This window comes from Eubalaena glacialis, chromosome 2 (genome assembly GCF_028564815.1).
Source record: "Eubalaena glacialis isolate mEubGla1 chromosome 2, mEubGla1.1.hap2.+ XY, whole genome shotgun sequence".
Classification (NCBI taxonomy): Eukaryota; Metazoa; Chordata; class Mammalia; order Artiodactyla; family Balaenidae; genus Eubalaena; species Eubalaena glacialis.
In genome coordinates this window covers 153,803,064-153,819,826 of record NC_083717.1, presented here as the reverse complement: position 1 = coordinate 153,819,826, position 16,763 = coordinate 153,803,064, and the positions used below count along the sequence as shown (strand labels likewise).

The following is a 16,763-nucleotide window of genomic DNA, read 5'->3' as shown; positions in this document are numbered from 1 at the left end:
ATGGAGAAGCAGCCGCCGCCGCCGGTGCGCCCTCCAGTGAATACAGCCTTGTCGGGCAGCCCACACCCCGGCGCCCCCTCCGCGGCCGGCACGCCTGGCGGGACTTCCTCTGCGGCGACGGCGGCGGCCGCGGCGCTGGGGAACCAGAGCGGCGCGAGCGGGGGCGACAGCACTGGCGCCTCGGCTGGCGGCGGCCTCGGCGGGCGCGGCGCGGCGCGGCGGGGAGGCCACCGCCGGGCCCCGCGGCGGCGCCGCTGCTATCTCAGGGGGCTCGTCCTCTTGCTCATCTCCCTGCTGTCTAGCCTGGGCAACTGCGCGGTGATGGGGGTGATCGTGAAGCACCGGCAGCTCCGCACCGTCAGCAACGCGTTCATCCTGTCCCTGTCTCTGTCGGATCTGCTCACGGCGCTGCTCTGCCTGCCAGCCGCCTTCCCGGACCTCTTCACGCCGCCCGAGGGCCCGGCGCCCGCCGCCGCCGCGGGGCCCTGGCGCGGCTTTTGCGCCGCCAGCCGCTTCTTCAGCTCGTGCTTCGGCATCGTGTCCACGCTCAGCGTGGCCCTCATCTCGCTGGACCGCTACTGCGCCATCGTGCGGCCGCCGCGGGAGAAGATCGGGCGCCGCCGCGCGCTGCAGCTGCTGGCCGGCGCCTGGCTGGCGGCGCTGGGCTTCTCCTTGCCCTGGGAGCTGCTCCGTGCTACCTGGGAGTCCCCGGCGGCGCAGAGCTTCCACGGCTACCTGTACCGGACGTCCCCGGACCCCACGCAACTGGGCGCGGCCTACAGCGTGGGGTTGGTGGTGGCCTGCTACCTGCTGCCCTTCCTGCTCATGTGCTTCTGCCACTACCACGTCTGCAGGACCGTGCGCCTGTCGGACTTGCGCGTGCGGCCCCTGACCACCTACGCGCGCGTGCTGCGCTTCTTCAGCGGCGTGCGCACGGCCACCACAGTGCTCATCATGCATGTCTTCGTCATCTGCTGCTGGGGGCCCTACTGCTTCCTGGTGCTGCTGACCGCGGCCCGGCAGGCCCAAGCCACGCAAGCTCCCTCGCTCCTCAACGTGGTGGCCGTCCGGCTGACCTGGGCCAGTGGGGTCATCAACCCTGTCATCTATGCCATTCGCAACCCAAACATTTCGATGCTCCTAGGGCGCAACCGGGAAGAGGGCTACCGGACTAGGAACATGGACGTTTTCCTGCCCAACCAGGGCCCGGCTCTGCCGGCTAGAAGCCGCAATCCCCTTCGAAACCGCTATAGCAACGGCCTGGGGGCCTGCAGCAGGATGTCCTCTTCCAACCCGACCAGCGTGGTGGGAGGGGACGTGGCCATGTGGGCTCGCAAAAATCCAGTTGTGCTTTTCTGCCCGGAGGGGCCACCAGATCCTGTGACAGCAGCAGCTAAACAGCCTAAATCCGAAGCCGGGGATACCAGCCTCTAAGAAGGGTTGGGATGCACAGCTTGTGAAGGCAAATTTTCACCCGCTTCGATGAACAATACAGGATTCCGGGGAGAATCGTGTGTTTCATAAAGCCAAACATTTACAAAAGAGACAGAGGGGGAGGCTTACCACTTCCCCCAAACAACATACAAGACAATGTCCTTTCCTTCAGAAGTGCTCAATGTAAAGTGCAAAAATTAAAACGATGTTTAACCACACAACCAAGCATTGTGAACTGTAAGTGCCAAAAATGACAAAAATAAAATTCACAATTACTGAAAAGCTCATATTACAGGAATCACACGGTGAAACAAACAAAAAAATTCATTGAATGCAACTGGTTCATATACATAGACTCAGGAAAGAATGAAGACCTTAAGAATTGCTTGAAGGCCCCTCTAAATCACCAGCATTCAGCAGAACTTCAGATTTCTAGAACTTGCACCTCTGACACATGCCTTGGGTGCTTAGGTTAGGAGTCGAAAATTTTTATCCTTACACACTTTGGTGCATTTCCTCCCCACCCCACCCCCATAATCTTTGTGGGAAATTTTAAATTCATATTCCATTTAAAACCATTTTAGGATTTTGAAAAAGTGGTTTATTACTATAAAATCCAACCATTTGAGGGGCAAAGAGAAGTATGAACATAAAGAAATGTGGCTATTTTTTAAAGTATTTCAAGATTATACTTAGAAATTAATGTCCCCCATCTAACCCCCAAAATTATCTGCCTTGGAAGCTTTGAGACTTAAACCTTACTCTAACCTGCTCCTTTTGTTTCTAATGATTTAGGGGTACCGCTCTCAGAAAGCTTTCACGTTCTTAAAAAATAATTTTCATAGTAGAAAATCTTTGCATTTGAGGTAAATTTGAGTTTTGGATGCAGCCAGAAATGTAATTTGAAGTCAAGTTGATTGAATTTTGTGAGTAATGCATATATACATATATGAGAGCTCTATAAAAGTAATAAGCTTGGCTATCCTAGGTAGCTTTCATCTAACTGAAGGTGATTCCAAAGAGGAATTCAAAAAATATTTTGAGAAGTGGATGCATTCTTGCAATAAGCATAAAGCTCTCCAGGAAAATCATGTTCTTCTACATTTGGAAGTTTGGGTACATTTGTTTAAAAAAAACAGTTGCTTAATAGACATGACATCTAAAATAATGTGGTCTTTATTTGAAAGGAGAATGGCTGTGGGATTATTATATGTAATAGAGTACTCATAACTTAGGGGTAAAGTCAGAGAGGTACTTTAATCAAGCCAGAAATACCTTCAGAAAGATGCAAAACAAAGATGCTGTTTAAAAATATTCGAAAGCACAATTCGGGATTTGTGTGGGTGATATTTCTCACATTAAATGCCACTGTAGAATCATTTACTCAGAATTTTACAAGATGTTTTTGTGTTTTCTCCTTCTTTCTTTCCTTTCTTCCATCTTGCCCCTCTTTTCTTCAGTATTTCACAGCCTTAATTGAATAAGTACTTTAAACTAGATATGAAACCTCCGCTCTCATATAAAGATTTTAATGTGAAATGGCCACCTTTTTTTCTTGTAAAGTATTTAAAGATCTTCATTAGTATTTAATTTTTTGTGTGTGACAGAAGGGTGTATGTCATTATTTTGTAATCAAAGATGGAAATATATGGGTTTTTTTAATACATCAGGTTCTTACTAGTCATCCATTTTATACACATCAGTGTATACATGTCAATCCCAATCTCCCAATTCATCACACCACCACCACCCCCGCTTTCCCCCCTTTGGTGTCCATACGTTTGTTCTCTACATCTGTGTCTCAATTTCTGCCCTGCAAACCGGTCCATCTGTACCATTTTTCTAGGTTCCACATATATGCGTTAATATACGATATTTGTTTTTCTCTTTCTGACTTACTTCACTCTGTATGACAGTCTCTAGATCCATCCACGTCTCTACAAATGACCCAATTTTGTTCCTTTTTATGGCTGAGTAATAGTCCATTGTATATATGTACCACATCTTCCTTATCCATTCGTCTGTCGATGGGCATTTAGGTTGCTTCCATGTCCTGGCTATTGTAAATAGTGCTGCAATGAACATTGGGGTGCATGTGTCTTTTTGAATTATGGTTTTCTCTGGGTATATGACCAGTAGTGGGATTGCTGGGGCATATGGTAGTTCTATTTTTAGTTTTTAAAGGAACCTCTATACTGTTCTCCATAGTGGCTGTATCAATTTACATTCCCACCAACAGTGCAAGAGGGTTCCCTTTTCTCCGCACCCTCTCCAGCATTTGTTGTTTGTAGGTTTTCCGGTGATGCCCATTCTAACTGGTGTGAGGTGATACCTCATTGTAGTTTTGATTTGCATTTCTCTAATAATTAGTGATGTTGAGCAGCTTTTCATGTGCTTCTTGGCCATCTGTATATATATGATTCTTGTCAGAGCTAAAGATGTTTTAATTTTTTCCCTTTCTCAAGGCATCACACAATCAGAAGTTTATGAATTATCTTTATATATCTTCCTACACTGAGTGTAGTACAGAGTAGATGAGATCATCTCTCCTCTTTAGCACTTATTATAAAACATTTACAGACAGTGCAGCTGAGCTCACGTTGAACAGATATCCTGTTAAAGGCAAAAAAGTTGTGTATTTTTCACATTGTGAGAAAATGGAAGTCATGTCTGATATTTAGGGGAAAATGATAAAGTCTTCCAATTATGAAAGGTATCATAGCGCAGAAATTCAGCAACTGTGAATAGAGGCAGAAAAAGAGTTAGAGATCTTAGGGGAAGGAGGCAAGCATGTTGCAAAATAGGGTATTGCCTGAGAAGAAGAATTGAAGGAAGACATTTAAAAATAAACGTAACATGAAATAAACCTGCTTCGTGAATGAGGGGGAAATCCATGAGATTGGGAGTGACAAGGTGGTGGCATGAAGGACTGTAGGCAGGAAAATGTATCCCCACCCTGAGTCTTGGTAGGCAGGCGTAGGAAGTTTTAGGAAGGGGGTGGCTTGGGAAGGAGATTGTTCTGTTAGTGGTTCTAAGAGTAATGGTGGGTAAGAATGTGAGGGGAGAGAGAGAAAGTAGCTAATAAGTTACTGAACAATTTACAGTGTTGTGTTTGTCTTTAAATTTGGGGCTATACAACCGGTCAGTGATAGAACTAGGACTTGAACCTCAGAGCCCCATATTCCCTTCTCTACCCTCTGTTGCCCCCATAAAGATCAATGGATAGAGAAACTAAGGATGAGAAGTTGTGGTACTATCATCATCATCATCACCACCACCATCAACATCATCACCACCTACTGGTTTTATTTCGTACTTTATGTAGAACAACTTCCTGGGTGCTAAGGCTACTAACGGGTAGAAATCACATTACCTGCCTTAATAGGGCATACAGACTAATCGAAGACTTTGTGCTTTATAAAAATGGGCCATAATCAGGACTCTTTAGTTTACCTGTAAGGAAGAAAAGGTGTAGCATTTTCAGAAGTGGTTAGCAAAGAAGAGATGGATTTGGAAGCAAAAGACATGCAGATAAAGGCCAGGAACCAATCTGGTCCAGTTGTAAATACTTAGAGACAAAAATTAGCGCCTTGAATAAAAGATGTGAAAGAATGACTCAAATAAATATAAGACTTAGACCTTTCCTCATGACTTTGTGGGAAAAGGAGAAAGAGAAGCTGTGCAATATTGGGATGTATTAAATATTGCTTAGACATAAAGGCCAGAATGTAATCCTTCATATCTCATTCTGCTCCCAGCTTGAGTATTTCGTTTAAATGACAATAACAAGTCATACTCAGCATAGTACATACATTAGCTCATTTAATCCTCAAAGCAACCCTCTAAGTAGTGGGTGGGTGGGGGGATGCTATTATTATCACACCACCCATTTTACAGATGAAAAAACTGAAGCACACAGGGACGATGTGATTTGTCTAAGATCACACAGGAAGTTAGTTCTAGATGTAAGATTTGTCCCTAGCAGACTGGTGCCAGAAGTCTCATCTTAACCACTGCAGGGTACTGCTCCTCTAACTTGTGAAAGATAATGGGAAACCTGGAAAAGAGCCTGCGAAGATAAAAACAACTATCAAAGGGATGGGAAATAGACATCATAAAATTTAAAAGAAAGGATTTGTTTAATTTGGAGAACAGCTATATAAGATGTGTGTTTTAAAAATATATGAAGAGATTTTGAGCAGTTATTTTCTCATATAAATCCCAGCCCTGGATGACTCCAATCATTGGCCTTCTCCATTCCTGCTCCAGGGTGGCTGAGCACAGCTGGAGAAAATTAGAGTCAGATCAATTAGTACCCTCTACACCTAGAATCCGTAGCCTCGCCCTACCCTTCCACCCTGCCCAGCAGTCTGAACCTCTTGTCAGCTCACTCTTTCTGCCCATTTTAGTGACCCTTCAAACTTTCTCTGCTCAAACTTTTAACCAATTCTCCCCTTTTGGAAGATCACTTTTGCTCCTACTTCACAAAGAAAATAGAAGCCATCAGATACATATACCCTCATATTTTAGCCATCAAATGTAACAAACTAAACTGAATTTATACCAGTTCTCAGCTCTGTCTTTCCAATAGTAATGAAGCTGGTCCCCTCACCAGCCTCAGGACCCTCATGCTATCAATTATCTCCTTTCTGTGGTATCCTTAGCCTTTCCTGCTGAACCAAATCCTTCTCATGAGCTCTTAAGCATTCTTACTTAAAAGGAGAAAACAAAACCTATCCGATTTATTCATCCCTTTTCTCTCCCTGAGCTCCTGCCCTTCCACTAAACTTGTCAAAAGAATTGCCTACACTTTATTTGATCTAGATCCTGGTCCATAATGTTCATGGTGCAAGAAAGTCACTTATGCAACTCAATTTTTCCCCAATCCCCTATTCTGCCAGATGGCAGAAACTTAAGATGGGCTTAAATAAGCCCAGGCTCTATGGGCTTATTTAGCTCCAAGGCCCAGGTGAGCGTCAGTCTTCAGTGGTCATCTGTCTGTACTGAGGCACCCATCGATCTGTCTCTGGTCACATCCACAGCGGGCTGTATGAATTATCCCCACTCAGTCTGAGAGGACCCAGGTCTAACTTAGACAGTTCTAGAGCCCTTCTTTGGACACAGAAAGATTATTACTCCATCTCAGCACCAGTGGAGGGCTGTGACAACCCCTACAATGCTGTCTCAGGCTGTTTTTTAAAATTAGTTTTTAATATTTTTGATTACTTGAAAATTTTTAGTATTGTTGGGTCAGTAAATCAAAATAATACATAAAGTATATGTTGGGGGTTCTACTTATGGAATGGCAGTGAGGAGCTCTGTGACCTGCTCCCCAGTGAAACAAGTATAGCTGGTGAAAATTATTTAAAAAGCAACCATTTGAAGTGTCTGGAAATTGTAAGAGTAAAACCATGCATAGTGGTTGGTCAAATTCATTTCATCTGTCTTCACTAATCAAGGTCATCTTAAGACTTATAGGTCCTCCAAGCAGCACATGGCCTAACGATAAGATGTCTGCCTGAGTTATTTTCCAAGAACATGGAGTCAGCTGCATCTAGTTTGAGCTGGGCTGATTAAGACTGGATAGGATCGCCAGCCCTCCAACCGGGCAGGCATGAATGTCCTCTCTGTGACCTTTTGACGTCAGAGGGCTGAAAACTCCACCCTCAGATGGTGCTAAGCGCCTCCACGTTTGAACTGCAGAGGCCTGTAGTTAGTTACACCTGCGCAGAAGGACAATTACGGCACCTTTTTCCAGTCACCTTTCCCTACACTCCCCACGCCTCAGACCGCCCTGCTTCTTTATTCGTTACCCCATAAATACCCGTGCCCTTGCCTTTGGGGAGGCAGGTTTGAGATTCGTTCTTCCGTATCCTTGCTTGACTGCCATGCGAGTAAACCCTCTCTTTGCTACACAGCTCAGTGTCTCAGCGTTTCGCTTGCTGTGCGCTGGGCAAGATGAACCTGGTTCAGTAACAAGAGCATGCAGCAAGTGAAGAAATAGTTAGGCAAGAAAGTCTGCTATAACTCAGTAAGAACAGCAAGAGTGTGTAGAATCTGAATTATAACCAGCTCCTTCTCCCAGCTCATTGTGACAGAAACTCCACTTCAGGTGAGTACAGCCAAGAACCCAGGGCTCCCTCTTTCCCCAGTTCCCAGTCCAGCACTGTGGTGCTTCCTGGGAGGAGCAGCTACTGAGAACTTCTCATCTTTCCAACTACATGTTGCAGAGACTAAATCCCGGGCGATTGCGGCCATAGAGATTGGGAGTTCTCTTCTTCCGCCTGGTCCCCATTCACAGGGTGGGTGCTTAACCTCAGTGCAGCATGCTGGGAATACTGAGACTGTGATTGCCCTCACCCAGCTTGTTGTAGGGCAGAGGCTCCATGCTAGGAAAGACTAAGAAGCTGAGAAGATTAGAGGCTACTGTCCCCACCACCGCCTTGCTCCTAAAGCGGGGTATTACTCCGAAAGAGGCAGGCATCCCAAAGAAGAAGACCACTCTCTTCCCCCAGCTTCAGAGCAGTGGTCAGGTGTTTTGATCAGTGGTGTGGACAGGCCTTTAAACAGAGAGTCCTGAAGGTTCTCCCTAAGGGACTAACTATATTTGAAACAGAGTGTGGGGAATTTCAAGTCTAAGGGCATTCTTAGAAACAGTACATTTTTGTGTAAACAAAATTTGGGGGCCTGGTATCTTCTTGAGAGATACAAACTAAACCGTAGGTCAGCTAGTTTACCAGAGAGAATCAGGGAAAGACGTGTAAAAAATACATCATTTGTTGAGCAATTTCACTTCTTCCAAACTAGTTTATAAAAATATTCACAAATATGGGCAGAGATTTAGAGATGATTATCACTGTGTTATCACTGAGAATAATCAAAACACCCAATGATAAATGGTTAAATAAATGAAACGTTTATACAAAGAAATTTTATGTAGTCATTGTGAATTGCTTTGTACACATTTTAATAAGTTGGGAAAATCCTCATAATTTTAACTTAAGCAAAACTCTGAACTGAATGTTCAGTGTAACACCTCCTTTTTAAATGAATGCACACACATAGAAAAAGACTAGACATAAATATATCAGTGTTAACAGTGGTGATATCATTGTTCCATATTTCTGGTTATACTTGTACTAGTTTCATAGGGATGCCATTAAACAAAGTACCACAAGCTAGGTGGCTTAAAACAACAGAGACTTATTGTCTCCTAGTTTCTGGAAGCTAGAAGCCTGAAACCAAGATGTTGGCAGGGCTGTGCGCCCTCTGACACCTGTAGAGGGAACAGTTCCTTGCCTCTTTCTAGCTTCTGGTGGTTTGCTGGCACTCTGGCATTTTTTGGCTTGCAGCTGCATCACTCTAATCCTATTTGCAAATGGCATTCTACTTGTATGTCTGATATAACATCATCTTCCCACCGTGTTTATCTATGTGCTCAAGCTACCCTCTTAAAAGAACACCAATCGTATTGCATTAGTGCCCACCCAAATGACCTAATCTTAACATGATTACATCTGAAAAGACTCTATTTCTAAATAAGGTGATGTTTACAGGTACCAAGGGTTAGGTCTTCAACACATCTTTTTAGGGGGACACAATTCAACCCATAACAGTACTGTACTACATTTTCCAAATCTCCTGCAATAATTACATACTCATTATCAGGAGTGGCTAAGGGATCCAGCTTAGAGGTCATACTAACCTGATGTAAAGCTAACCTCCACCACTTAACAGCTGTTTGACAGTGAGCAAGTTAACCTCACAATATTTCCATATCCCCATGTGTAAAAGAAGGAGAATAATAATACCTACCTTAGAGGATAGTATATGTGATGCACTTAACATTGTGCCTGATCCTTAGCCAGGCATTTACTGTGAATATTTACTATTATGGCTGAAAGAAAAATAATAGACAAATGCTACACAGAGAGAAATAGAATGAGGATTGAAAAGAAGCAATTAGAAGGTAATTAGTGCCTGTAATGAGTTGTTTTAGGAGCCAGTCTGTAACAGACACCAGATACCTTAGTGGTTAGGAAGTGAGAAATTGAAGGTAGCAAATAGAGGCCAGTCTCTTACGGACTTGGGCTGTAGAGAGCAGAGGAAGACAACTAGAGGAAACAATGGAATTAAGTTTGTTTCATATTACTAGGGATAACTAGCACGTATTTTAAAATAAAGAAGTATTGGGGTTGGCCAAAAAGTTCGTTTGTCTTTTTTCCGTAGATGGCTCTAGTAGCCTTAGTTGTCTTTAACTTCATTCAAAACAGTTCTGTTAGATTGTGTTGTGACAGCTGTCATATCAGTGTGCATTAAAAAAAACTTACCAAAATTGGTGAATTTTTGTGTAGCTGTTTTAATGTTGAAGATGGAAGAAAAGCAACATTTTTGGCACATTATGCTTTATTTCAAGAGAGGTTAAAAACGCAACTGAAATGCAAAAAAAGATTTGTGCAATGTATGGAGAAGGTGCTGACTGATCGAATGTGTCAAAAGTGGTTTGCCGAATTTCGTGCTGGAGATTTCTCTCTGGTTGATGCTCCACGGTCGGGTAGAGCAGTTGAAGTTGATAGTGATCAAATCGAGACATTAACTGAGAACAATCAACGTTATACCACACAGGAGATAGCCAACAAACTCAAAATATCCAAATCAAGCACTGAAAATCATTTGCACCAGCTTGGTTATGTTCATCGCTTTGATGTTTGGGTTCCACATAAGTTAAGTGAAAAAAAACCTTGACCGTATTTCCACATGCGGTTCTCTACTGAAACGTAATGAAAATGTTCCATTTTTAAAACAAATCGCGATGGGCGATGAAAAGTGGATACTGTACAATAATGTGGAACGGAGGAGATCGTGGGGCAAGTGAAATGAACCACCACCAACCACACCAAAGGCTGGTCTTTATCCAAAGAAAGTGATGTTGTGTATATGGTGGGATTGGAAGGAAATCCTCTATTATGAGCTCCTTCCAGAAAACCAAATGATTAATTCCAACAAATACTGCTCCCAGTTAGACCAACTGAAAGCAGCACTTGATGAAAAGTGTCCAGAATTAGTCAACAGAAAATGCATAATCTTCCATCAGGATAACGCAAGACCGCATGTTTCTTTGATGACCAGGCAAAAGCTGTTACAGCTTGGCTGGGAAGTTCCGACTCATCCACCGTATTCACCAGACATTGCACCTTTGGATTTCCATTTATTTCGGTCTTTACAAAATTCCTTTAATGGAAAAAATTTAATTCCCTGGAAGACTGTAAAAGGTACCTGGAACAGTTCTTTTCTCAAAAAGATAAAAAGTTTTGGGAAGATGGAATTATGATGAAGTTGCCTGAAAAATGGCAGAAGGTAGTGGAACAAAATGGTGAATACTTTATTGAACAAAGTTAAAGATGTCTTTTATTTTTACTTAAAAACCGAAGGCACTTTGTGGCCAACCCAATATATGGATAAAGAGAAAATGAAGATAAAATAGCAGTGAAAGTTGAAGTCAGGCATTGAGAGGGGTAGGTAGTCAATCTTCTGGATAATATAAGTATTTAATATACTATCCAGAAATTTGAGTATCAAGGATTTTTAAGGCATATTTTTGTCTTACCAGTTTTTAAACTCTTTGAAAGCTTACCACCCTTAAAAAAAAAAAAAAAGATTTAACTATTTTAGAGCAGTTTTATGTTCACAGTAAAATTGAGAGACAGGTAGAGAGATTTCCTGTATACGCCTTATCGCCACATGTTTGGAGCCTCCTCCATTATCTATCTGTATCCTCCACCAGATTTGTTACAATCGATGAACCTACATTCATACATCATAGTCATTCAAAGTCCACAGTTTATATTAGGGTTCACTCTTGGTGTTGTACATTCTGTGGGTTTGGACAAGTATATCTTGACATGTATTCATCATTATAGTATCCTACAGAATAGTTTCACTGCCCTAAAAATCCTGTGCTCCACCTATTCATCCCCCAACCACCAACCTCTGGCAAGCAGTGCCTTTTTACTGTCCTTGTGCTTTTGTCTTTTCAAGAATGTCATATAGTTGGAATCATACAGTATGTAGCTTTTTCAGATTAACTTCTTTCACTTAGCAATATGCATTTAGGGTTCCTCCACGTCTTTTCATGGCTTTATATGCTCATTTATTTTTCGCACTGAATAATATTCCATTGTCTGGATGTACCATGGTTTATTTTTCCATTCACCTACTGGAAGACATCTTGGTTGCGTCTATATTTTGTAAATAATGAATAAAGCTGCTATAAACATCCATGAGCAGTTTTTTTATGTGCACATAAGTTTCCAACTCATTTGGGTAAATACCAAGGAGCATGACTGCTGAATTGTATGGTTAGAGTACGTTTAGTTTAGTGAGAAACTGCCAAACTCTCTTCCAAAAAGGATGTTTCATTTTGTATTCCCACCAGCAATGAATGAGAGTTCCTGTTGCTCCACATCCTCGTCAGCGTCAGCATTTGGTGTTGTCAGTGTTTGGGGTTTTGGCCATTCTAATAGGTATGTACTTATATCTCATTGTTTTAATTTGCTTTTCCCTGATGACCAATGATGTATAGCATCTTTTCATATGCTTATTTGCCATCTGGATATCTCCTTTGTGTCTGTTCAGGTCTTTGACCCATTTTCTGAAATGGGTTGTTCATTTTCTTATTGACTTTTAAAAGTTCTTTGTATATTTTGGATAACAGTCTTTAATCAGATGTGTCTTTGCAAATATTTTCTCCTAGTTTGTGGTTCGTCTCTTGATCTTTTCAACATTTAAAAAACGCATTAATCTAACAGTTTTAAGACTATGATGAAAAGACAGAGTTGCTATTATCATTAGGAATATTACCCTTCCCTAAGGGACATTTTGGAAATTGTGGGGGGGGATTTTTGGTGTCATAATGTCACTGGCATTTATTGAGTGGTATCTAAGAATGCTAAATGTCCTACAAAACATATGAGAATACTGCCTGAGGCACAGTTGTCCCACATCCCATACAATTATCAAATATCCCACCAAACATTGAAATAGCTGACATCTATGAATCATTATGTAATTTTAGAACTTTAATCCATTCTTCATAGAAATAGTTTTTAAACATGGTTTTATATACCCTGAAACGTTTATTTAAATACAACTCTTTTGTAAATTAAAAAAATGTGTATTTGTTTTAGATTTTTATCAAGCAGTATTCACCATTTTGAAAAGTTTCATCACAATTTGCTACATTTCTTGAGATAATGGGTCATGAAGAAAGCACTCTTGTATCTGTCTACACTTGTAGCTATTGTAATCACTGATTCTACATTTAGGTGTAAGCATCTAACTACTTCACTGTTTACTTTGCAATAAACTACTTGCCACACAATAATAGATGAATGCTTGACAATTTGCCAAGAGAAAAATCTGGTACAAAAGGGTACATACTATATGACCCCATATGAAGTTCTAAAATAGGAAAAATATATAGTAGAAAGAAATAGAATTTCTAGTTCCGAGAGTTCCCACATGTTCATTCACTATGTCCACCTTTTCCTTTAAGCCCTGAATCATATTTATAACAGGTGTTTTTAAAGTTCTTATCTGGTATTTCAAACATCTGGGCTATACAAAGTACTGCTTCTCCTGGATTATGGTTGGTATTTCCTTTTTTTTTTTCCTGGTCTAGTTATCTTAGATTATATATTTTACATTGAGACAGTGCATTGTAGACAATGGATTTTGTGTTTTCCTTTAAAGGACATTTTACTTAAATTACCAGTGGGTCCTTTAGATCCTTTCAGACTTGGTTTTTAATCTTTGAGCCACTCTACTTTAGTTTTGGCCTTAGTCCCAGGATATGACTCTTGTTTGGGGGCATGATTTTCATTGCCAAGTTATAGTCTCTCTGTTGTCTTAAATGAATGCCCAATGTTCTCCATGAAGTCTCTCCACTCTGGTTGAACTATAACTCCATCACCCAGTCCAGTATGATTTCAGGTATCTGTATTCATTCATCTCCCAGTTTTACTGTAGTCACCCTCTCCTAGGGCTTATGGCAATTTTTTTCTATATATTTACACCCCAGTTCTGTAACAAAGATCTATGGGAGAACCCCCAGGTAGACTTCTGTCTCCCTCCATCACATAACTCCTTTTTCTCTAGTTCTCTGGCCTGCAAATTCCAGTTTGTTCAGCTGCCTTGAACTCTGATCTCTACATTCTCAGCTTGGGAAGACCACCATTCTCTACCTGGGCTCCATGTCCCAGTGCTAAAGTCTGAAAAATAGCCCTAGGCAGAAAGATTGAATACTTTATTTTATTTTTTTAATCAGTTATCAATTTTATATACATCACTGTATACATGTCAATCCCAATCGCCCAGTTCAGCACACCACCATCCCCACCCCACCGCAGTTTTCCCCCCTGGTGTCCATACGTTTGTTCTCTACATCTGTGTCTCAACTTCTGCCCTGCAACCCGGTTCATCTGTACCATTTTTCTAGGTTCCACATACATGCGTTAATATACGATATTTGTTTTTCTCTTTCTGACTTACTTCACTCTGTATGACAGTCTCTAGATCCATCCACATCTCAACAAATGACTCAATTTCATTCCTTTTTATGGCTGAGTAATATTCCATTGTATATATATACCACAACTTCTTTATCCATTCATCTGTCGATGGGCATTTAGGTTGCTTCCATGACCTGGCTATTGTAAATAGTGCTGCAATGAACATTGGGGTGCGTGTGTCTTTTTGAATTACGGTTTTCTTTGGGTATATGCCCAGTAGTGGGATTGCTGGGTCATATGGTAATTCTATTTTTAGTTTTTTAAGGAACCTCCATATTGTTCTCCATAGTGGCTGTATCAATTTATATTCCCACCAACAGTGCAAGAGGGTTCCCTTTTCTCCACATCCTCTCCAGCATTTGTTGTTTGTAGATTTTCTGATGATGCCCATTCTAAGTGGTGTGAGGTGATACCTCATTGTAGTTTTGATTTGCATTTCTCTAATAATTAGTGATGTTGAGCATCTTTTCATGTGCTTCGTGGCCGTCTATATGTCTTCTTTGGAGAAATGTCTATTTAGGTCTTCTGCCCATTTTTGGATTGGGTTGTTTGTTTCTTTAATATTGAGCTGAATGAGCTGTTTATATATTTTGGAGATTAATCCTTTGTCCGTTGATTCGTTTGCAAATATTTTCTCCCATTCTGAGGGTTGTCTTTTTGTCTTGTTTATGGTTTCCTTTGCTGTGCAAAAGCTTTGAAGTTTCATTAGGTCCCATTTGTTTATTTTTGTTTTTATTTCCATTACTCTAGGAGGTGGATCAAAAAAGATCTTGCTGTGATTTATGTCAAAGAGTGTTCTTCCTATGTTTTCCTCTCAGAGTTTTATAGTGTCCAGTCTTACATTTAGGTCTCTAATCCATTTTGAGTTTATTTTTGTGTATGGTGTTAGGGAGTGTTCTAATTTTATTCTTTTACATGTAGCTGTCCAGTTTTCCCAGCACCACTTATTGAAGAGACTGTCTTTTCTCCATTGTATATCCTTGCTTCCTTTGTCATAGATTAGTTGACCATAGGTGTGTGGATTTATCTCTGGGCTTTCTATCTTGTTCCATTGATCTATGTTTCTGTTTTTGTGCCACTACCATATTGTCTTGATTACTGTAGCTTTGTAGTATAGTCTGAAGTCAGGGAGTCTGATTCCTCCAGCTCCGTTTTTTCCCCTCAAGACTGCTTTGGCTATTCGGGGTCTTTTGTGTCTCCATACAAATTTTAAGTTGATTTGTTCTAGTTCTGTAAAAAATGCCATTGGTAATTTGATAGGGATTGCATTGACTCTGTAGATTGCTTTGGGTAGTATAGTCATTTTCACAATATTGATTCTTCCAATCCAAAAACATGGTATATCTCTTCATCTGTTGGTATAATCTTTAATTTCTTTCATCAGTGTCTTATAGTTTTCTGCATACAGGTCTTTTGTCTCTCTAGGTAGGTTTATTCCTAGGTATTTTATTCTTTTTGTTGCAATGGTAAATGGGAGTTTTTCCATAATTTCTCTTTCAGATTTTTCATCATTAGTATATAGGAATGCAAGAGATTTCTGTGCATTAATTTTGTATCCTGCAACTTTACCAAATTCATTAATTAGCTCTAGTAGTTTTCTGGTGGCAATTTTAGGATTCTCTACGTATAGTATCATGTCATCTGCAAACAGTGACAGTTTTACTTCTTCTTTTGCAATTTGTATTCCTTTTATTTCTTTTTCTTCTCTGATTGCCGTGGCTAGGACTTCCAAAACTATGTTGAATAATAGTGGTGAGAGTGGACATCCTTGTCTTGTTCTGATCTTAGAGGAAATGCTTTCAGTTTTTCACCGTTGAGAATGATGTTTGCTGTGGGTTTGTCGTATATGGCCTTTATTATGTTGAGGTAGGTTCCCTCTATGCCCACTTTCTGGAGAGTTTTTATCATAAATGGGTGTTGAATTTTGTCAGAAGCTTTTTCTGCATCTATTGAGATGATCATATGGTTTTTATTCTTCAATTTATTAATATGGGGTATCACATTGTTTGATTTGCGTATATTGAAGAATATTTGCATCCCTGGGATAAATCCCACTTGATCGTGGTGTATGATCCTTTTGATGTGTTGTTGGATTCTGTTTGCTAGTATTTTGTTGAGGATTTTTGCATCTATATTCATCAGTGATATTGGCCTGTAATTTTCTTTTTTTGTAGTATCTTTGTCTGGTTTTGGTATCAGGGTGATGGTGGCCTCGTAGAATGAGTTTGAGAGTGTTCCTTCCTCTGCAATTTTTTGGAAGAGTTTGAGAAGGATGGGTGTTAGCTCTTCTCTAAATGTTTGATAGAATTCACCTGTGAAGCCATCTGGTCCTGGACTTTTGTTTGTTGGAAGATTTTTAATCAACCGTTTCAATTTCATTACTTGTGATTGGTCTGTTCATGTTTTCTGTTTCTTCCTGGTTCAGTCTTGGAAGGTTATACTTTTCTAAGAATTTGTCCATTTCTTCCAGGTTGTCCATTTTATTGGCATAGAGTTGCTTGTAGTAGTCTCTTAGGATGCTTTGTATTTCTGCAGTGTCTGTTGTAACTTCTCCTTTTTCATTTCTGATTTTATTGATTTGAGTCCTCTCCCTCTTTTTCTTGATGAGTCTGGCTAATGGCTTATCAATTTTGTTTATCTTCTCAAAGAACCAGCTTTTAGTTTTATTGATCTTTGCTATTGTTTTCTTTGTTTCTATTTCATTTATTTCCGCTCTGATCTTTATGATTTCTTTCCTTCTGCTAACTTTGGGTTTTGTTT

The 16,763-nt window shown here is 40.9% G+C and overlaps 1 protein-coding gene across 1 annotated transcript; it reads left to right on the top strand.

Moving 5' to 3' along the window:
• Positions 1–1,434, top strand: GPR135 (G protein-coupled receptor 135). Its single transcript, XM_061181481.1, is given in 3 exon segments — positions 1–226; positions 229–268; positions 270–1,434. Coding segments are annotated over 3 exon segments (1,431 nt in total).
• The last annotated feature ends 15,329 nt before the right edge of the window (positions 1,435–16,763 follow it).